Below are 21,955 nucleotides of genomic sequence, written 5' to 3'. Positions count from 1 at the left end.
AATTTGAGGTACATTAAAAAAGCAACCACTTGGAAGAGCATAGCTGGTAACAACCAGAGCTAAGACAGAAAAGGGTGAAAAGACAAGCTTTACAGATAAAAAATATCTGTCATCTGTCAAAGGGGAAGGCCTTTTCATCTGCCTTGTTTATGAAAACAGCTTCAGTGGAAACTTGTCACATGGAATATAAAACCACTGTATCAGTAATGTCTATACAAGTATTCAGAAACACAGAGTATAAAGACAAACAGATAAATCAGTAGAATATGGGAAAACATTGGTGGTGCATGTTATAATGAAGCATCCAGTCTGGTTCTGTACCGGAAACAAATTCCTTGTGTGTAACATACTTGGCCAATAAAGGTGATTATCCTTATTATCCTTATCCTCTACTTAGATGCTGTTTGCCTGAAGAAATGCTAATGGCTTGAATGACTGCATAATATAACTGCATAACTTTATTACTTAGAGGAAAGAAGGGCAGGGAAATGCATAAAATTCCTGAATTAGTTCTACATGTTACTGTGAGGAGAAAAGGATGTAGTGCAAATGTTATCCACCTGACAGCTTTTGTCAGTCGGTCAAATGCCCCATAAAAACATTTAGAGAATCCAGACAGGTCTCTCAGTCGGATTGGCCATATAGGTATCAACCCATATAAGCCATGAGCCTCCTTTTTAGGGTAGCAATATGAGATGGTATCAGTACAAAGTTGTTAAAGTTGAAATACTGTATAAATTCCATGCTCTAAGTTTGAAACTTGAGCTAAATATATTCACAGTCTTTTAAGCAAATAGGCTTTAGTGTGAAACTAGCTCAGGTTCATCATGCTCATAGTATGCAAGTCCATACCAGGCTACCATAAGGACACAGTTCTCAACAAATCAACAAGTGATCAAATATCATCTGTGTCTCACAGACCATGGTAAACATGAGATTACCATAACAGGTGTGTACTCTTGTCAAGCTGCCCTGGGGTCATGTGAAAAGGTGCCTATAAATTTGAGAGCTTACTCTGAAACAGTTCACTTACTGCATGAGACAAGGACAGGAACGGGACTAACAACCTAAAGGACTCTATTTTCTTTCCACCTTGCTGGACTATCACCTTATTGGAAAACTATTCAGGTAAACTAATAATGATTCTCATTTTCATAGGCTCAGACTCAACCTATAGTGCATTTACAATATTACAAATACATATAATAAGTGTATTTTTGCATGATTGTCTTATACAGTATGATGTATCAGTCAGTATCTCATAATGATTAAACAACTGATGAAATGCATGAAACCACAGCACAAACTCTCCTTGGACCACAAGTAAATGATAAATGCTTGTTTTCTCAGTGAGTGGTGGTATGGTGACTGGCTCATTTCAAACAGAGTTTATGGCCGAAGGCATTCCCAGAACGGAACCTCTTCGAAAGACTAGTGTAATTCTTGAAAAAACTTGAGGTTTTTCTTTACCTTCATTTTAAGGTATGCACAATTTTTAGCATGGACACAAACTATTACTAATACACCCTTTACAAACCCTATTACACTAATATACCCTATACACTAAATATTACTTGAAGTTTTACCAGTTAGATGTTAAAATCAGAGCAACGAAAACTTATACAATGTGCGAAAATATGAACAGTTATATTTCATGTGTTTGTGTCTGTTATTCTGAGCTTAGTAATGAGTTTGTTTGGTGTGTGTGATGTGATATACACAGAAGCCTTGAACAAATAGCTTTACAAGAAGATTTTTCCATTGTGTCATGAACCCAGGTGCAGAAATGGTTGGCATGAAACCCAAAGATGTGGTGCCCTCTGTGGCAGTTAAGTTCTTTGGAGCAGGCACTTCAGCCTGCATTGCTGACCTTATCACCTTTCCCCTGGACACTGCCAAAGTCAGACTACAGGTTAGATGCAGAATATTTCAGTAAGGTTCACACATTCTGACCTTAGATCTTGTTCCATGCATATCTTATTAAACTTGTTGTAACCTGTTGCTAAGAATCCTTGAATGTCATCCTAATGCCCAGATTCAGGGAGAGTCTTGGAAAGTCGAAGGGGCCAGTGCAGCAAAGTATCGCGGAGTGTTTGGCACCATCACCACCATGGTACGCACAGAGGGGCCCAGGAGTCTGTACAACGGACTGGTGGCAGGACTCCAGAGACAGATGAGCTTCGCCTCTGTCCGGATCGGCCTCTATGACTCCATGAAACAATTCTACTCAACATGCTCTGAGAGTGAGTTTCATAACATGAGGATTCTTGTGTTAAACAAAAAGTAGTTTCTTTCCCCACTGCTTCATTGTGACTGATGTGCACATGCTGTACAGGCACTGGGATTGTTCCTTGCCTCATGGCGGGTTGTACCACAGGAGCCATGGCTGTGGCTTTTGCACAGCCAACAGATGTGGTGAAGGTACGTTTTCAAGCCCAGATACGACTTGTTGATGGTGAGCGGAGATACAACGGCACCCTGGATGCTTACAGGACGATTGCACGAGATGAAGGAGTACGGGGGCTTTGGAAAGGTGCTTACCATTTTTACTTCAAATTTTACCCAAACAAAAATTATATTTATTAATTATTATGAAAATTTCTTCCACTGGGTTTTGAACCATCCTATTCTCTTCTTCCAGGCTGCATGCCCAACATCACCCGTAATGCCATTGTAAACTGTGCAGAGCTGGTGACCTATGACATGATCAAAGAACTCATCCTGAAGTATGGCCTAATGACAGGTGAGGGGAAGTGCTACAACCTTTTACATAACCAAATTAAATGACAAAAAAGCAAATACTGTAGAAGGACGTTGTTTCTGTTCACTTGTAGACAACCTGCCGTGCCACTTCACAGCTGCCTTTGGTGCAGGCTTCTGCGCAACGGTTGTGGCTTCTCCTGTGGATGTAGTCAAAACACGGTTCATGAACTCAGAGGCTAGCCAGTACAGGAGCGCAATCAACTGTGCGCTCACCATGCTGAAAAATGAAGGACCTACTGCCTTCTATAAAGGGTAAACACACACTAACATGGCAGTGAACTGAACAACAGTAAAATAACCAGTTTGCAACACTTCTTCACGTTTCCTTCATTTGTCTCCATTAGGTTCATACCTTCTTTCCTGCGACTGGGATCCTGGAACATTGTCATGTTTGTGTCGTATGAACAAATTAAACGGGGTATGACCAGAGCACAACAGTACTGGGAGTCACCACTTTAATCTTGGCCTGTCTTGTGACAGGACTGCACAGACACAGCAACCTGGCCTTCACTATGATGCAGGTGGTGACCCATGTTTGGAAAAGGAGAAATGTAAAAACAGGTGCAAAAAGGGACCTTCAAAATTGTTTCAGCATCCCATGGTCCCACCAGTGTGCCTCAGTCCAGCGTGGACTTCATCACATTACAAAGACTCAGGGCAGGGAGCTGTAGCTCTTCGACTTCCAGAAAGAACACATAATCTGTTGGCATCATTGCAGTACCAGGATGTTTCAAAGATTCAGGTATAAGGAGATATTATGCATTGTAGTTTCATTGTACTAAAAAAGTGCAATGACAATAAAGGTACTCTATTATAAGTTGTAACGGCAGATGCCTCCCTTACAAAAACACTTATTTTTGTCACACCTTGAAGAAGACAGCTTTTTTTACCACTATGTGTCGGCTGTAACCCACCTTTTCAGCATGTATTGTTCCTAATCCTCAGTATAAGAGTCATCTGAATAAAAGCTTTTAAATTCATTTCAAGAGGAGTGCCCTGGATTTCTTCGCTTTTCATTTGACAATTTTTGGTCCCTTTTTCTAAAGAGCACCTTTGACAAATCTAAAGCGAACTTCCTAAACTCTCTGGCATCTTCTCTTCTTGTTACATTATTTTTTTGTGTAACAGACATATGTGAAAGGGTAATTCCATAAGGATATGTTTCTATCTCCTAACTTAAACCATGATCAATGTGTTTACATGTTCACAGTGAAGATGGATTTTCATGTTTACAAGTGAATGAACTGCAAGACCATAATGTTGCATGCAGTGCTATTTAAGACAGACAAACCTAAACTGACCACACAAACCTAAATAGGTAATTTCTGCAAACCTTATTTTGTCTTATGTATTGTGGACTTTTTACATTGTTTATTGTATGTGTAATGTGGTTAAACTATGTCCTGATTGTTGTAATTAGCATGATTTATTGCAGGTCAATAAGTCATAAATATGTTGTACACAATGATAAATAATGTTAAAATGAATAAAATGTAATTTAAAAAACTATGTCTATCTATCTATCTGTTTACAGAATGTGGAACATGTTGGGATTTAAGTAGTACGTAATATTTAGTAGGGCATTTATGTTTTACTTTGGCAGAATTCAGTAGTGTACATCGTCTCAAAGTCTGAGGGCAAGTGTAACAATTAATCAGGATTTATTACAAAACATAATTTGATGATTAAAGTATTACTGTAAGTTGTTTCTTCCCAATATATTTTTGTGAAATTAGGTTTTACAGTAAAACAGACTGTTGTCAAATAATCAAACATGACTTTTTCTCTATGAAATCTATGTGAGTTTTTGTCCTTCTGATTTGGGAAAGACTGTATACCAGAAAACAAGGCTTCAAAACATGTAAATATAAATGCAGCATGGTATTTAGGTCAGTATATCTGTGGAAGTTACCAGACTTATTTCCTCCTATCAACATGTTCTTGAAGACCCAGTCAAAAAGCAAAATTGGTGATTATTTTTAGAACAAAGTTCAATGCGTGAAGCCGTGGCGGACACAAGTACACTCATCTGAACATCTCAGCAGGTGGCGCCCTGAAAGCAGAGCTGTGGAATCATGTAACTGAAACAAAGAATACAGTAAGGTTTTCCTGTTGCAATGACCTCTGTATAAATGTCATTTTTAAGAGGGCTTTCACTGGGTTTGGATTATTTCCAGAATCATATAAACCTGATGCTGCAGCTTCATACCTGCATTGTCAGATATACAAAGGACAAGGACTCTGTATTTGAGCTTGAGCATTGCAATTTACAATCCATATATTTCATATTATAAGTCTACAACTACTTATTCTACAACTTCACTAACATTATTTTATAACAGCCTTTCAGTGCAGGAGCAACAGGTCATGGATCACAACAACAACAACAAAAAAAAAAGCTGTTAACAGGTCTGAACATTCAGATATAATTTAGTCAGTAAATTATTGTGTGTTCTTGCGTTTTCAGAATGAGTCAGCACTTGCTCTGCACGTCTGTGCACTCTGGATTACAATACTGCTGACCTTTAAACACATATTGACCTATCTAAATGTGCTTTAGCAAGTTAGAAAATCAGATGTTAAGCAAAAGTTTATTGTCACAAAACAGTCAACTGTCAAAATACTGAGTCTAATAAATCATTCACAACTCTGGTTTTGAATGATTGTTGTTGGCCCGAGGAGACAAGATAGAGGAAGCTTGATTATGAAGTTAAGACAAGAGAGGCTTCTCTCTCATGTTCCAACATCTGTGTCACATACAAGTCATCTGACCTGCGTACAGCAAATACAATGGGGTGGGGCCCCAGCACGACAAGTCATGCCACAGTGTAACAAAACTGCCATGATGTAACATTATGGCACTATTTATAGAGGCGGATCTTCCTCACACTGCCGCATTCTGTCCATTCAACCGACTTCTTTTGGCTGTTGTCACTTGAGGACTGACATTTTACCAGCATTTAACTTCCAGGAACCAATACCAGGTACAACCAAACGCTAACATGATTTGGAATATTGGTATTATTACTAATAATATGTTACACTGCAATGCCATATTTTAATCTACTGTTGGTTTCCCAGGATTTGGAGTATGAATTTAAGGCTCATCACTTTTGAACAATCTTCTATGGAAAAACAAGGAAATGAATTTATAGCTGGGACAATGTTTAGTCAAAGAGACACCTTTAAAGAGGCCTGACCTTTCTGTCCTAAATTGCTCCAATAAAGGTAAGAAATAATAACCAACAGAGAAATGTTGTATTTGTGCTGCTGATTTTTTTAAGTCCAAAAGAGGGTTGACAAACTTTTCCTGTCTGAATAGAATATATTAATCAGCAGTCTCTCATTTAGCAGCACTAATCACTTTTGTTTAATGAGCATCATTAAGCAGTGTTTATGTATAAAGCCAGGAACAATTTATTACCTGGTGGAATTCAAAAACTATTTAATGAAAGGGAAGGGGGATACAATTTAAGGGGTCAGTTAAATTTAAGAATTCATGCTATATGTACAACCAAAAAAAGATTTTGTATTTCCATAAGTGGGGTAAAACTATGGAATAATTTAAGTGTGGACATAAAAAATAGTCATAGAATTGACGAGTTTAAACATAAATATAAAGGTATGTGTCAATCAAGATATATGCAAGAACAGGCTCAGTGATTAATTACATGGAACATTGTGGGTGTGGTGTACATTTTGTAATAATTCTTTAGTATTTTACTTGTGTGATGTAAGAATGTTAACACATAATCTTTTTTTTAGTATAATATGTGTGGGGGTAGTAGTGAATCATTTACTGCTTGGAAACCAATGATGGTAAGATGATGTCATGGGGTAGGACTGGATAAGTCTGACTTCTTCCTACTCCATTCAAGCATGTACTAGGTATAAGCACATTGATATTGGATTATGTGTAAAATTATGTGTGTTGTCATATCAAGTGCTTTTACATGCTTGAAAGAATAAATCAAATCAAATCAAAATCATTAGAGTAGCACATTAACACAATTGTATCATGTGAAACAAGCAAATAAGTAAATATGTTCTGCTGCTTGGCAGATTGAGATTCCATTATTAATTAGAAATGCACTGTCACTATGAAATATATCAGTCTTGGCATTTGTGTCTTTTTTTTCTCTGAATTTGGAGGAGCCTCTTGTCCTGTCCAAATTAATAAGCCACTCCTGAATCTTACACTGATCAAAATGGTTAAAGTTGGACCTGCAGATGTGGCTCCCTCAGCAGCTGTGAAGTTTGTAGGAGCAGGAACTGCAGCATGCATTGCTGACCTGCTTACCTTTCCCCTGGACACAGCCAAAGTTCGACTGCAGGTAAAAAAAAAAAGTTTTTATGTGAATATAAACGTGCTTCCCATTAACAGATTCTGGTATTGCATTTTCACATACAGTATATACATCTGCAGTACTGTGCAAAAGTCTTAGGCCACCATTAGATTTGTTGTTTTTGCAGTGTTATGACTACATACTGTATATGTATTTATCAGAATAGTAATTCAGTGAAACATGGTGGAGGGTCTGTCATGGTTTCAAGACTTCAAGACAGTCTCCCCAAAAGAATTTAAGCTGTGCCAAATGCAAAGGGAGGTTACACTAAATACTGACTTTGGACTGTAGAAGCCACTTTGTGATTTTTAATATTGTCTATATATTTTCTGGTTATATCTTAATAGACTAAGAAATACATATCAATTATCATTACAACCCTGCTAAAACAGCAAAACAAATGGTGGCCTAAGATTTTTACACAGTACTGTACTGTAGATTTGATTAGCATTAGACAAATAAGAGTGTACATGTGTTTCTTAGTGCCTAAAACCCACTTTGTACTGAAATCCCCATTCCTTTCTTCTTTTATTACTTTTTATCCTACACAGATCCAAGGGGAGGCCAGAGCCTCAGCAGCTGCAGGGAAAGGATCTGCAGTGAACTATCGAGGAGTATTTGGCACTATCACCACCATGGTGCGTACAGAGGGGCCCAGAAGTCTTTACAGAGGACTGGTGGCAGGACTCCAGAGGCAGATGGGCTTTGCCTCTGTCCGTATTGGCCTCTATGACTCAGTGAAACAGTTCTACACTAAAGGCTCTGACCGTAAGTCTGAAATCTAGCTGTGGGAGTCCTGCACTAATCAGGGATGACATTTCCCCTCTTTTCTTGTTCAGATGCTGGCATCGGCACTCGCCTGCTTGCGGGCTGTACCACTGGGGCCATGGCAGTTGCTTTTGCTCAGCCCACAGATGTGGTCAAAGTCCGCTTTCAGGCACAGGCCAGGTCTTCCACACACGCCAGACACTACTGTAGCACCATCGATGCTTACAAGACCATCGCTAAAGAAGAAGGCATTCGTGGTCTGTGGAAAGGTAACTTGAGCTTAAGAAGGTTATTCTTTAATTTCCTGTGATAAATATTTTTTAAGTAATTATATTACACTGTCACACAGGTACAGCTCCAAACATCGCACGTAGTGCAATTGTTAACTGCACAGAACTGGTTACGTATGACTTTATCAAGGAAACACTCCTTCGGTCCACTCCCCTGACAGGTATAATAGCTACAGCCCAACAGGATTCAGAGACATGGTGTAATGTATGAGGTGTTTTCTCCTGGGAGTAGTAACTTAGTCTTTACTTCACAGACAATCTGCCCTGCCACTTTGTATCAGCCTTTGGTGCAGGGTTATGCACAACACTGATTGCATCTCCAGTTGATGTGGTCAAGACCAGATATATGAACTCCTCTCTTGGCCAGTACAACAGTGTCCTAACCTGTGCTGCCAACATGATGACCAAAGAGGGACCCCTTGCCTTTTATAAGGGGTAAGCATGAAATACACTGGCAATATTGGAGCCTAGTGACTGTAAACATAATGACAGTTGTGAATATGATCGGCAATCTGTCATGTTGTTTGTCTGTTTTCTTGTTCTTGAGGTTCATGCCATCATTCTTACGCCTGGGCTCCTGGAATGTGGTGATGTTTGTGACATATGAGCAACTGAAACGAGCCATGACAACAGCAAATCACAGCTGCACAACTACACAGTAATCATTACTGTGTTGCATAAGGCTTAAGTCGCAGCACAGTGTCGCCATTTACATATTTTTTTTGATTTTTATTGCCTCCTAGTGTATCTTTCATCTCAAAAGATTGTAAAAATTACAAAATGTAATTACAAAAAATCAGTAGTAGTAGAACAGCAATGTATTTAAAATGTGATCAACACTTCAAAGCTAGAGCTTGTTTGATCAGGTGCTTCCTCTCAGCAGAGAGCTTCTCTGGAAACTGGATGTCAAAGGTGATAATGAGGTTTCCTCTCTGGGATGGATCCTGGGACAGCGGCATTCCCTCTCCTGTCACTGTTTTTTTGTATGTAGGGCTGGTGTGATATGAGAAACAAATCAGAGACAGGGAAATAGTAATTGATGAAGGTAATCTACAAATCCAAAACACATTATTCTAGAAACGGCCAGGTTTAGGTGGATGGTTAATATAAAGTGCTGTTTTTGATTATGATCATCTCTTGTCTGATCTTAATGTTTAATTCATTCAGCTTTTAGAGTGTCTGAGATAAACGCCAACATAATAGGGTTACAACATTTTGGCCACAATATGGGAAAGCTCTTACTGCACAATGTCATTGATGGGAATACAGAGTAGCCTTCCGTCTAGTGTCTCCACATCCACAGAGAAACCAGTCAAGGCCTGTGAGAAAGGTTTTTTGTTTCAGTGTTTATTCTGCCTAAACCAAATATTTAAGGATGACTGGTGATCAAACCTTCCCTAATATGACTCACCATCTCCAGAGAGATCTGGGCCTTGTAGAACAGGTCATTATGCTGTCTTACAAACAGAGGATGATTCTTTTGTCGCACTATGAATGATTACAGCAAAATGATTACTTTGTCTTCAGGCTTTCTCCCCAAAAACATGACTTAGTATTAAGCTGTTACTATGCAGAGTGGATTAACAAGGCTTTATACAAATACATTGTCTTGACCAAATAGATGAAATCATATCAAACAAAATAAAAGAAGTAAAGGAGAGCAAATTGCCAAGTCCCTCAGTGCCCTGTAGTTTGATTTAAAAGAGCATGTGTGAGCAACTTGAAAGAGACCTTTTTAAGAAAAAGATCTGCTGATGCCACCTATTGGTGGCAATGCATAATGTCCAGTGAAAACACAATGTTGCTCCACAGACAGCAGATTAGATGAGTCATTAGTGACCTTTCTGATAGCTGTCTTAAATCACAACAGAAAATTGTGTTGTGGAGTTGTTTTTTTTGTACCTGATCTCCTTCTTTGGAAAAAATGATTCTTGTGCCTTCTTTCCACCCAGGCTTTACATCTATAGTTAGTATTTTGTCTTTGATACTAGATGTAAATCCATCCTCATTCATAACCTGCAAAACAAATAAGGCAAAAATTAATAAATGCATTCACTCAGTGTGGTTAATGAACAGCTACATCTAACTAGTTTTTATGCGAGTGAGCCTGTGTGTGTCAATTGGTACTTCTTGGTGTGATTAACGTTAACTGTAGGATGGGACAGCAGTAAAAAAACTGTAGCTCTTACCCTGCGGGATATCTTCATCTTTTTTGTGCATCCATTAAAGAGATCGTCTAGGGCCAAATGAAGGTCTCTCTCTATTGAGGGATCTTGTGTCTTCACTACTCCTGGTTGCAGGCCACCAAACTGTAGTGGTTCATCATTTGTATAGAAGTCTAGTAATAAAAAAAAAAGATTAATGCAAGTGGTAATCAACATGAAAAAGAACATTCAATGCATGGTCTTTATTTCTCCTTTCCTCACCCGCAAATGGGTTGTCGCCTCCGAAAAACTGTCTGAATGTTTTGTCTGGATTCCCGTGGTAGGCATATCTAGATGACCAAGCCCCACCGCTGCCAAACTCAGCTGGGATGCCACCTTTTAAACCCTCCTCACCAAACTTGTCATAGGTTGCCTTTTTTCGAGCTGTCACAAAGAAATATATAGTCTGTACTGTCAAAATATCGGCCTTATAAAATACTGATACTGTGGTAATAGGTCTATAATTTTATAGATTTAATTGCATATGTATGTAGTGTACTGTAGATTCCCCCGAAAACTTTAAGTATTATAATTATTAATTATAACTTTAATTATAGCTTAGACAAATTAAGCACACAAAATGTATCACTGAACAATACAATAAGTTTTTTTACACCATTTTCATATGTGGATTGTATTAAAAAGCCCATCATTCAAGGTTAAACAACCTCAGTCTTCCTTTGCTTCTACTTACGGTCGCTCAAAACATCGTAGGCTTCACCTAGCTGACTGAACTTCTCTGTACTTCCAGCTTCTCTGGTTCTGCTCGGGTGAAACTTCAGTGCAAGACGTCGATATCTGGGAAGACAAAAGAGGAGGGCTGTGGTAGCCTAATAAACACAACATATTATATACTTATTTTTAAAAAAAATCTGTGTGCAGGTTTAAATTTTAACAGCTATGTTAGGTAATGAGCAACTTCACTGTTGGTAGTTTAATATGACTTACGCCTTTTTGATATCTGCGTCGTTTGCATTTCTGTTTATTTCCAGCGTCTCATAATAATCAAAACCCATCATAAAATTAAATGCTTAGAACTACCGTATCTAAACTAAACTTAGTGTGTAAGACTTATCTGACTAAATTTACTAGCTAGCTAAAAACACAGGGCGGCAGGCGTTTAGCTTCGTTACCGGGGCAACGAGTGCTTGAAAACTCTCGCGAGACTTGCAACCAGAAGCAACAAAATCCACAGCTACATCCAGGAACTGCATACAAAAGACGGACAAAATGTCACTCATATGTTTGTGTGTATAATGTGGTGGTTTATTACTGGGTGCCTGCCGCAATAGAATAGATACAACTGATTGAGTGCAGTAGCCTTTACTGGTAGTGCTTACCTTTCCAAGGTTTGTCCTGCACCACTGGCCAGATGCTTGGAGGTGCATGTACCATGTTTGAAGAATAAAATTCTACCACACTTGGCTGACAAAAGGCCATTCCAAAAGGTGGGTGTACAATCAGTCCATAATATACAATTAAATGTGCCAAAGAATTGGAGAGCATTCAAATGGAAGCTCAGTATAGAATAGATGATGTAGAACCCAAATTAGTTTATATTATAGTTAACATGCTGTGAGCCTGGGGCAGTTCTGTGAACTTCTTTGCTACAGGTTGACTGGCCTAATCTCCCTTCATGCTACACGAGGCCAACATTCAAGTATGGATATAGACTGGATCCCAGTTAGGTGCAAGTAATGCCCATGTAACATGAATGCCAGGCATAGAACCATCATCACTAACATTAGTCCTGCATGTGTTGTTCCTGCAATGACAAGTCAAAATATCTGCTGTGAAATAAGCCCACCAATTATATCTGACCAGCAGGATAGATAAACAGGCTCATTACTATCAGTTATTCAGTCCTGCTTCACACCTACAGGAACACTTCTCAGGCCATGCTCTCGTGTTCCTGTGGCTAATACTTTATCACCACAGCCTAGAGCCAGGCTGAAAATTTAATGGAAACAGAACTACATCTCCGTGACATTGATGTCATTTATCCTTTGATTTACAATTCAGAAATGTAACTTAAAAGTGAGGCCCAACTCTTACAACTGTAATAAGCTTTTCACAAAATCTAACAGTGGTGACAAGTTTATTTTTATTCTTTCATTTAAAATCATTTCAGACAAACGTTAAGGACTCCTACACTATACAAATCAGACTGCCCTCCATAAGATCACAAAAATTGCACGGTATTATCAGTATGAAGTTTCCATTTAGAGGTGGTAGAGAGAGCAGCCAATGCCCTCTACTGATTCTGTTAAAGGTGGTCCAGATGGATGCATATTTCAGCAATTCTGGACTCATACCAGAAGAGGATATTAACAGCCATAAAAAAGATGCATGAATCCAACAGAAATAAATATTACAGGTCATTGTGGATTAAATACACATGTAGTATAATCATTAACAAATGATCAATGCCAAAAAAATAATAATAAAACAAGCAAACAATCTGTAAAGTGTTCATAAAACATCATACCAAACTTAACTAGCTAAATCCAAAGCCAAGAAAACCCTCTACAATTAAATCCCAAAAGGCATAGATCACATCTAATGTTTATGTTGGGTTTTGTGATTATGACTCTTAAAACATGGGAACATTTTCCTCAAACACTATCAAAGACTTTTATTCTACCACAGCTGTAGTCTCAAAAAAGAAGATATATCCAAATAAAAGGTAATAGAAAATGGAAGCCAATGTAAAAATAACTCATCTCAAGAAACAAGTGTGGGAAAAGAGGAAGGACAAATGTAGATTGTGTAGTGATAGGGTTGTTCTTATAGTAGGGGTCATGTGTTTGTGCTGGTTTGTGACCAAGTGGTGCTGTGTGCCTGTCATATCATGCTGGTCTATAGTGGGAGAACTGTGATTCTGCTGGTACAGGCAGCTCAAGCTCATGGCTGCCACTGTGAAATACAGCTGCATCATGAGTACGTAGAATATGTCAGCAATGCGATCTCCCAGATATGATAATGTTTACTTCAACCAACTGCAACCATTTCCACATATTACTCCAAACAGTTTAAAAATAATGGTTTGCTGACAACACAATTTAGGAATAAATAGCCAGTCAATTGCAAGTGCACAAACTATGTTAACTGACAAATGCACACATCCACATTGTGCTTATGACGCTAAAAGAAACATTTTACTTTTCAAAGAAAATCCTCACTGAAACACATAGCTTGATTTGATGTCAAACATTTTTTTAAGATTGGTTCAAAAAGTCATCTTTAGACACAAACTACAGCAATATGAGTCAGTCTTCTGCCACCATTTCCATCTGAAATGCCAGACAACAGGAGCTCAGTGAATAAGGCTGAGCTCCAGCTGTGAATACTGTTGTGTGTGTGTGTTACAGTGCAAACATTCAATTTAAATGACTTTTCAGAACACCTTGATGAGAGTGCATGTTTCCAGAATGGCAAGAATGTAGTGTTGTTTTTCAGGCTGGGAGATAGGCGGGTGTAGTGACGGGTACAGGTACAGAAATACCAACTGGGATTGAGGAAAAGCCAGAAGGAGAAATATTTAGCCATGGCATAGGCTGGCATTAGCAGGGACAGCCTCCATCACTGACAGGTTGCTCTGGTGGCTTCTCCAGTTTAATGTCAATCACTGAAGGGTTTAGGTGTTAAGGAAAATCACAGAACAGGAAGAATACAACTCTGAAATGCACGAGGTTGTTAGAAAACAAATTTAGACAACAGTTTTACACCCCTTATTTAAAAGAAATTGCATTTTAAAGTTTTCTGCATATGTAGAAATTTGTTTCACATTTGTTTTCTACTGCAAGACATGACAAGGTACAGAGCTGAATAATAATTTGATACTAAATTTATTCTGGTATTACAATACAAACAGCCATTGTGTGAGCTCCTAATTATATGACAAATCCTACACACTGAATGAAGAAAAAAAAAAATCTCGTAATATTTCAGGAGTGGTTGGGAAACTGCCTACATCTGCTGACCTCTGTGAAGGAGTTTACTAAAAAAACAAAAAGCCATACACAGCCAGTTTAAGCCCTTTGCTGGCGAGTATATCACAATCAAAATCAAATAATGGTGGGGCACTCCTTTGATATTATACCAAGTAAAACAGAGAGTGGCAGACATGGGTTAAACTACAACAGTGAGCTGTCAGTGCTGCAGCAGATTTTATTCCTAGCGGGGACCATCCATATAACACAATACAAGAGTGAGGAGGCCTCCCGACTCTGCTGCCATGTCAGACTCTGACATGTACACAAAAGGATACTGTCCTCTCTACTTTTGTCCTGGGTAGTATCCATGCCAGGCAGGGCGGCTGCCACACGACGGAACAGCTGGAGGGGAAGAGAACCAGACACATTGTTATACTCAGCATGACAAACACAAGATGAAATCAAGACAGCGTGCTGTATATATTTCCAACACACGATTTAGAAGTAGGTCTGTTTGCAGCTCGCACAGAGGAAGATGCCCGAGAGAACTTTTCCTAATATGATTTGAATTTAGCAGCATGTGTTTGAGCTACTAGAAGACCACATTTCTGCACTGCAGACATGCTTCTAAGGAGGATGAAACTGTGCCTTACTGAGCTCTTCCACTGATAAAGCTTGGAGGACGTTAAGTGATCAATGCATTCACACGAATTTTAAGAAAAGTGTGATGAATGTATGATGCTCATCATGCTCACCCCAGACTAAGCAGCATCATATAGAACCAGAATTTCATAGACAGTAGATTTCACAACAAAAACATAGTTATGCTAAATCAGTGGAGTCAGGAGCATTTGTTTTGAAACCATGACCTGCCTCTCTGTGATCAAGCACAAGTGCAAATCATTACTTCTAGCAAGTGGGAGAGGTCTTGAAAAACAAATCCACACACCTCACTCATGACCAGAGGAAGCTCATGTTTAAAGCACACCTTTACGCATGCATGCGTGTGTGAAATAGGAGCTAATCAAAAGAGAGCAAGCGCACCCTCAACATAAACACACACATACACAATGAGGTGCACACGCTCTACCTGTTTGACATTGTAGCCTGTCTTTGCACTTGTTTCAATAAACAAAACATTCATCTCTTTCGCTCTCTGTTCTCCTTCCTCTGTGGTTATGTGTCTGTGATGTTCCACCAGTCACCACGCACAACACACAAACACCAACAGGGCAACACACATAACACCACAGACATTGACAAGAAGACAAAGGGGAAAAAGTACAGACTGTGATTATGTTGACATGGATTAACAAGTCGTGCTCCTTCCTGCTGCTACTGCCACCCATGCTCAAGGCCAAAAGTCATCCAGGCTGAGCTTCATAAAAGTAAGAGGTGGGAATAAATTTGGACAGAAAATGAATGATAACGGTTTAGAACAGCTGGTAAACTTCCGAAATGCCTATTTTAGAAGGTCTCACTTCCAGTGCGGTAAAAAAAAAAAACAACAAACAAACAAAAAAACCACAGGAGTGAGAGAGGTAACGACTGTAGGAGAGGTATGGCCTTGTGGTTGTGACATAACCGGCAAGACAAGAAGGAAACTGGCTGACCACCAGGTGGAGGTGGACTGCGGACTCTGGTCCACTGGAGTTGGCCCTCCTGTGTTGGGCCATGCGTTTGTGCAGCGGCTGCTTAGTTTCACCAATGTACAAGTCGCTACACTCCTGACTACACTTAATTGCATACACCACATCACCCTGCTTGTATCTGGGCGTTTTGTCCTTCGGGTGGACCAGTCTTTGCTGCAGGGTGTTCACTGGCTTAAAGTTGCTATTTTTGTCCAAACAGAACACCCCTCACTAAATAGGGGTGGTGGACTAAGACAACTTGTCATCCATTTACAACTCTGTTTTGAGATCTCTGCCCAAACATGCCCACCAGAACAATAGGTGTCAGTCCACAGGTGAGGGTTCAAAGACGGGTAACGACACTCACCGATACCAGGCTATAACGACTCAGTCATTAGGGGACATTGTTGGCCATCAAAGGACTGAAACACCACCGATGGTGATAAATATCTCCAGCTCAACACCAGTCGGACATATCTTGTGAAGCTTCATGAATGAGAGGTGAAACGTCTTCGACCTAAAACCAAGTCCAGTTGATTTTTTTTTTCCTGTTTTTTTTCCAGGTTACTCCACAAGATTTTCTATTAGCATCTAACTCCCCAAACCTTTAACCTCTGATTCTAGCAGGTGACCTTTGGAGGCAGAGCCAAGGCAGCAGCATCTGCAGCAGGACTACAGAGCACGACTCACACACACTCTTACCTGCTTTACGTTGTAGCCTGCTTTTGCACTAGTCTCAATAAACATTACATTTAGTTCTTTGGCTTTCCGCTCACCCTCTTCAATAGATACTTGCCTGTGGAGATAAGGGGGTCAATAGATGCACAGCAGAAGACAAGCCAAGTTCATTAAACAGGTAGATAGTGGATCTCACAAGACATCAAACATTACTACAGTTGATAACAATATAACTGTGAGCAAGATCAAATAATCAATATCTTTGAGCAATGTGTGGTGAAAAATAAAAACAAACGAATGTATAGAGTGTGGAAAATTAAGAGTCAATCACAGTTTTGACATCCACAAATAGCAGAGAGAACACTTTGATCCAATACTGCATAACAGAGGGCCAAGGAACTCAGTACTGAGGGGTCAGCAGTAACAATCAGTGACTTCATTAGTATCCTCTGAATGGAGAGAGCACTACAGAGACAGGAGGAGGAGGGATGAGATTACCTTTTGTCTGCAAGGTCTGTCTTGTTCCCCACCAACATGATAATGACATCACTTCCTCTCTCTGTTCTCACATCATCAATCCATTTTGTGGTTTGCTGGAAGGAGTTGACATCTGAAAAAGAGAAAAGTGAGAAACAAGAAGCAGAAAATCACTATTCAAGAGATGAAAAGCCTCAACTGTGTGAACAGCCATGCTTGTGACAGGAAGACAATAAGGAAGCAGAGACACGCTGTACACACCTGGATAATTGATAATTAATGACACTGAATGACTACAAACTTTACATGTAACAGATGGGACATATGTGGCGCGTTTTAAAACATCTGAGTGCGCAGGCCATCCACCTACTTGTGATGTCATACACAACAACAGCTGCAGCAGAGTCTCTGATGTAACTCGGGATGAGGCTACGAAAGCGCTCTTGCCCCGCCGTGTCCCACAACTGCAACCTGATCTATGATGCAGGAAGGGGATGGAACAAGAAATAAAAGAGAAAAAGAAAAAATAAAAGATGAAAATAAAACAAAACAAACAAACAGTCACAAATGAGGTTAAGTTGCGGTGACAAAAAGAAAACTAGGGGGGCGGGGGGCGTCAGACAAATGTAAAAAGGTAGAGAAAGCGTAGTGTATGCAGGTAGTGAATGACCACCAGAAAGAGCAAGCTGTCTGGGCCTGGAAAGGAAGAAAATAAATAAATAATCACCCTTCACTTGTCATCAACCCACCTCTCCTGATCAAGTAAGGCGTTTAATTTGAAAACATAAATGAAGACAACAGATGTAGGAGTAGAAAGGAGAGAAAGAAAACTTGCATTGAGCAAGGAAACAAATAAAGAAAGGCAGAAATGATCAAGGGAGTACGCCATCCGGTGGTACAAATGTTTGTATTTGTTACAAAACAAACTATTGAAGAAAAAAAAGTCAACAACATCTGAGTAGTAGTTGATATTAATGGCACCACAGATAATTTCCCCAGTCTGGACAAAGACGACTGATTTGACACTAGTAGAGATGAAAATAAAACTTACTGTTCTGTCTTCAAGGTACATGGTTTTTGACAGGAAATCTATTCCTATTGTGGCCTGAAAAAAAAAAGAAGTTAAATATCCATATTTTATTTTTATTGTTTCTTTTAATTGTTCTTTTATTGTCTATTTGTTTTAATTTGGACCTTGAGTCTATAATAAAGTGTCATTCTTTCATTCATTCATATCCATCTTCAATCCAATCGCATTTGATTTCAGAATAATATGGACATTATCAATGGAGATTAAATCAAGTGAAGGCTTTCGTCTCACTTGGTATGTGTTGTCGAAGCTGTCATACATGAACCTGGTGATCAGCGAAGTCTTCCCCACTAAAAAAAACAAACAAACAGCAAAGTACTCTAAGTGTAATGATTACACTTTCATTTCAGTTTTGTAGGTTAATCACTTCTTACTCAAAATATACACAGTAATGGATAGTGCTACAACTAATGATTATTTGAATATTCATCTCAATTCCACTGCAGTGCTATGTATTTATTTAACTAATTGTTAGTTTATAAAAGGCTGGTAAACAGCCAAAAATGCCCTTTACAATTTAACAGAGCCCAATGCCAACACCTCTTCAAGCTGCTTTATTTGTCTGACCAACAGCCCACAGCCTCAAAGATATTCAAATTCTAATGATATAAAAACACACGACAGCATCATTCTCATATTTTGTAGACTGAAACCAACTGCTGTGTTTTTTTGCTAAACAATTATGTCAAAATTTGTTGCCAATTTCTGCTGATTTGGTTGATTAAGCAAACAATCGTTTCAGCTGTAACTGCCAATAAACAAAGAATGGGAGAATGATAACAGAATAATTAGAAGTTAATTAGACGTATGCTTGTCACTAACAATTTTTCAGTTGCACTGTAACTAAACTGATGACGAAATGCCCAGACGAACACTGCTGTTTACAATGCTACAAAGCACCACACAGGTGATCACAGACTGTGTGACAAGCAGTCTGTCCCTCTGATCTTGATGGGGGTGGTGAGTCACATTACAAGAAACAACCCCACAGCAAAGCATAAGATTACCATACAGTTAGGAACACAGTTTAAATGTCAAATAAAATTAATACTAGTATGATTTTAGCAAATGCCCAAAGCTGGGGTATCAGAAATGGCTTCAGAAGATAAGAAAATTGGAGTTGCTGCATTCTCAATTCTATATTTATTACCAAATACAGCTGACAGTGTGTGATGTGTTGGTAATGCAAAACAGACAACTGTGGAAATAGTGGAACACTGTGGAAGCATTGCACTGCAAAATATAATAGAGGACAGCACACCTTTGCCTTTGAAAACAGATTCATGATTGTCTCCCTGACCCTATATCTCTTGCTGTACAACTACACCCTGTGCTTAGTTGGGGTGGAAAATGAGTAGAGAGGAATGCTACTGGGCAGGTTTGGAAAATGGGACGCATCTGCGGTGCATTTGATGCACAGCAATGTCCCCAGAGTAGACAATCTACTCTGTGTAATCACTGTACAGCAATAGGTTGTGGACTTTAATCGAGATTGAAAGCACTCCTCTGAACACAGCAACAAAAAGAGCATGTCATATATAAAACTGCGCCGGGAACTATAGCCTCTACTTAGAAAGTAACAATCAAACAAAATCCATCTAATATTAATATGGAGAGTGCTTTCAATTCAACCTAGTATAATGACCAGTCTGCTTTACCGCTTAACCAATAATTGACAGTGGTTGACACTGGCTCCGTTAATGCTATATTATCACAACTCCCCACGCAAGTTTGCTAACAGACAATTAACTCGATTTCCACAGACATTACTTAACTGGAAGAAACTCAACTAAACTTCCTTGGAGCCAGCGTGGAAGGTGCAGTGTCGCAATGCTATCACTGTGCCAAGTTTAAGGGTACGCAGCTACTGTTAGCTAAGCTTGCTATCTGGTTAACGCTCATCACCAAACCATAAAACGCTGGTGTTAGCTACATCTTATGCAGAGCACAATTCAGGTTCTACATTGTCAAACTTTAAATGATATTGTCAGACTTACCACTCTGTTCGCCGAGAAAGACCAATTTAAATTTTCTTAGAGGGTTTCCGAAGTCTCCGGCCGAAGACATGGCTGTATGAAACAAGCCTTGGCGTTACTTTTCGTGAACTCCCCAGCTAGCCAGCTAACCAGATGTTCTCAAATATCAAAGGTCCAAGATCCGCAAGGTTTTACCCTCTTTTTGGGACACCTGGCTGGATTTCGTACTCCACAATCCTTCCTTTAAGCTTCAATACGCCTTTGATTAACCCTCTAACTACTGCACCCAAGTTAGCATTACTCTCAGTTTCTTACATGACTACACCACTACCAGCTAACTAGCCTGGAGCCACTCTTCTTCTTCATATGCAAAGTTAACACTGTGTGGCATGTCAGGTGAACTGTTATGCTGCCCTCTGCTGGTGAAGAAAGAAACAGGAGGATAGCAGGAGTAGTCATGTCATGTGGCAGAGCGAATGACACAATTAGGGGATAAATGGTATAACACTTCTTTTTTTTTTAAAAATCGGTTGCACAAACAACGGGCTAAAGGCTAACTTACGCATCCATCCTCATCTACAGACAATCTCAATCATGTCCCAAGGAGCTAGAAAGGGCCCTGTGCTGATATTAAAATTACATCCTAAATTCATTTATTTGTATCAGTTTTTGTATTTAATTGGTATTCAACATGAAACACCAAGCCACAAATATGTTTTATTTATTTTCTTGTAAATTCTCAGTGACTCTATCTATCTATCTATCTATCTATCTATCTATCTATCTATCTATCTATCTATCTATCTATCTATCTATCTATCTATCTATCTATCTATCTATCTCATACCCATTAACTTGACACAGTTAGTGGATTCTTGCTTTTCCCTATATAATACTAATAATGTCAGGGTATTTTTTTATATAACAATTTAATATGACTCTTGTATAATATTTTACATGAATGCTTAAAAGTTTTTCCTCCTCCTCCCTTGACAGTGTGCCACCTTCTTGGTGTCAAAAGAAACACACTTATTTTGTTCAGAGCACTCTATTTTGAGACATTGCTGCAATTTGCACTTGTACAGTCTTATATTTGCTATTTATGTCAGTTTTTTGCTGGCAACCTTTCAACATAAACCGACTGGCATTAATTATCTTTGTGAACAAAATTAAATCACAGTTATGGCTTGCAGTATCTGGGTGTGAAAGAGGAAGCCTAACTTGTTAGATCTTTTATGTCAGATGCTTTAAAATTGGTAACATGCTGAAATGTTCACAAGATTCACTGTAGCTCTTGTTCAGTTGCTTATGATTTTCAACCCATTGAACAGCTGCAATCCAGAATGTTGAAATCTGGCAACATACAAGGTGACTGGATTTACTGCTTCCCTCAAAGACAGACAAAAGTAGCAGATGGCTACTTTTCATCTTTGCACAGTGTACTGTTTCACAAAGGGACAAAATGTTAAGAGAAACAATTAAACAGTGCATCAGAAACACACATTTATGACATATAAATCTGGCCAAATAAACTCAGATGGTTTGACTGTCATTTGGTTTCTTCTGAAAATCTGTGACAGTATGATGGGAACTGGCAATGAAGGGTCGAGAGGTAGAATATTATCTTCAGGCCTGCAAAAAAGTGAGATACAGTTGTGTGCCAATGGCTTTCCTGACATTTTGCATAATTATAATATGCTATATGTCCCTTGTATTTGTCTCATTATTGATGTCTCTTCAGCTCAGCACAGAAATAATCTACTATAATATATTCATCAACTGGAATCATACAGGGAT

At 39.0% G+C, this 21,955-nt stretch overlaps 4 protein-coding genes across 6 annotated transcripts; 2 read left to right on the top strand and 2 right to left on the bottom strand.

Moving 5' to 3' along the window:
- Positions 1-1,665: 1,665 nt before the first annotated feature.
- On the top strand, positions 1,666-4,128 carry LOC109959580 (mitochondrial uncoupling protein 2-like). Of its 2 annotated transcripts, none has more exons than XM_020599064.1 (6): positions 1,666-1,912; positions 2,036-2,243; positions 2,336-2,533; positions 2,642-2,743; positions 2,874-3,015; positions 3,108-4,128. In XM_020599064.1, exons 1-6 carry the CDS (start codon positions 1,769-1,771, stop codon positions 3,220-3,222), a joined length of 909 nt encoding a protein of 302 aa, XP_020454720.1. In that variant the 5' UTR covers positions 1,666-1,768; the 3' UTR covers positions 3,223-4,128. The 2 variants fall into 2 exon arrangements, with proteins under 2 accessions (XP_020454720.1, XP_020454719.1); XM_020599063.1 differs by having other exon boundaries at positions 2,835-3,015.
- Positions 4,129-5,027: 899 nt separating this feature from the next.
- ucp2 (uncoupling protein 2) lies at positions 5,028-8,845 on the top strand. Its single transcript, XM_020599097.1, has 8 exons — positions 5,028-5,747; positions 5,845-5,991; positions 6,916-7,097; positions 7,661-7,877; positions 7,949-8,146; positions 8,227-8,328; positions 8,422-8,602; positions 8,715-8,845. The coding sequence occupies exons 3-8, from the start codon at positions 6,972-6,974 to the stop codon at positions 8,827-8,829; spliced, it is 939 nt and encodes a 312-aa protein (XP_020454753.1). The 5' UTR covers positions 5,028-5,747; positions 5,845-5,991; positions 6,916-6,971; the 3' UTR covers positions 8,830-8,845.
- A 36-nt stretch (positions 8,846-8,881) lies between these two features.
- Positions 8,882-11,537, bottom strand: dnajb13 (DnaJ heat shock protein family (Hsp40) member B13). Its single transcript, XM_020598869.1, has 8 exons — positions 11,320-11,537; positions 11,066-11,169; positions 10,594-10,755; positions 10,357-10,505; positions 9,932-10,183; positions 9,579-9,659; positions 9,410-9,486; positions 8,882-9,160 (listed from the first exon to the last, which is right to left on the bottom strand). Exons 1-8 carry the CDS (start codon positions 11,388-11,390, stop codon positions 9,001-9,003), a joined length of 1,056 nt encoding a protein of 351 aa, XP_020454525.1. The 5' UTR covers positions 11,391-11,537; the 3' UTR covers positions 8,882-9,000.
- A 915-nt stretch (positions 11,538-12,452) lies between these two features.
- LOC109959540 (ras-related protein Rab-6A) lies at positions 12,453-20,509 on the bottom strand. Of its 2 annotated transcripts, XM_020598991.1 has the most exons (9): positions 20,354-20,507; positions 20,180-20,251; positions 18,414-18,472; positions 18,144-18,197; positions 17,463-17,568; positions 17,114-17,225; positions 16,640-16,733; positions 14,642-14,708; positions 12,453-13,999 (listed from the first exon to the last, which is right to left on the bottom strand). In XM_020598991.1, the coding sequence occupies exons 2-9, from the start codon at positions 20,247-20,249 to the stop codon at positions 13,935-13,937; spliced, it is 627 nt and encodes a 208-aa protein (XP_020454647.1). In that variant the 5' UTR covers positions 20,250-20,251; positions 20,354-20,507; the 3' UTR covers positions 12,453-13,934. The 2 variants fall into 2 exon arrangements, with proteins under 2 accessions (XP_020454647.1, XP_020454648.1); XM_020598992.1 differs by lacking the exon at positions 16,640-16,733 and adding an exon at positions 15,397-15,490 and having other exon boundaries at positions 20,180-20,509.
- Positions 20,510-21,955: the final 1,446 nt, after the last annotated feature.

The sequence above is a fragment of the Monopterus albus genome, unplaced genomic scaffold (assembly GCF_001952655.1).
Source record: "Monopterus albus unplaced genomic scaffold, M_albus_1.0 scaffold39.1, whole genome shotgun sequence".
In the NCBI taxonomy this organism is placed as follows: domain Eukaryota; kingdom Metazoa; phylum Chordata; class Actinopteri; order Synbranchiformes; family Synbranchidae; genus Monopterus; species Monopterus albus.
This window is presented reverse-complemented; position numbering and strand designations above follow the sequence as displayed.

Coding starts and splice junctions, on each gene's coding strand:
- ucp2 (XM_020599097.1), top strand. CDS start 6,972: ATGGTTAAAGTTGGACCTGCAGATGTGGCTCCCTCAGCAGCTGTGAAG. Junction 8,329..8,421: donor TCGGTCCACTCCCCTGACAG/GTATAATAGCTA, acceptor TTTACTTCACAG/ACAATCTGCCCTGCCACTTT. Junction 8,603..8,714: donor CCCCTTGCCTTTTATAAGGG/GTAAGCATGAAA, acceptor CTTGTTCTTGAG/GTTCATGCCATCATTCTTAC.
- LOC109959540 (XM_020598992.1), bottom strand. CDS start 20,249: ATGTCTTCGGCCGGAGACTTCGGAAACCCTCTAAGAAAATTTAAATTG. Junction 17,569..18,143: donor TGTACCTTGAAGACAGAACA/GTAAGTTTTATT, acceptor CCTGCATCATAG/ATCAGGTTGCAGTTGTGGGA. Junction 17,226..17,462: donor TGTTGTGTATGACATCACAA/GTAGGTGGATGG, acceptor TCTCTTTTTCAG/ATGTCAACTCCTTCCAGCAA.
- LOC109959580 (XM_020599063.1), top strand. CDS start 1,769: ATGAACCCAGGTGCAGAAATGGTTGGCATGAAACCCAAAGATGTGGTG. Junction 2,744..2,834: donor GAAGTATGGCCTAATGACAG/GTGAGGGGAAGT, acceptor GTTCACTTGTAG/ACAACCTGCCGTGCCACTTC. Junction 3,016..3,107: donor CCTACTGCCTTCTATAAAGG/GTAAACACACAC, acceptor TGTCTCCATTAG/GTTCATACCTTCTTTCCTGC.
- dnajb13 (XM_020598869.1), bottom strand. CDS start 11,390: ATGATGGGTTTTGATTATTATGAGACGCTGGAAATAAACAGAAATGCA. Junction 11,170..11,319: donor GACGCAGATATCAAAAAGGC/GTAAGTCATATT, acceptor TTGTCTTCCCAG/ATATCGACGTCTTGCACTGA. Junction 9,660..9,931: donor ACATTATGCATTGCCACCAA/TAGGTGGCATCA, acceptor CTGTAATCATTC/ATAGTGCGACAAAAGAATCA.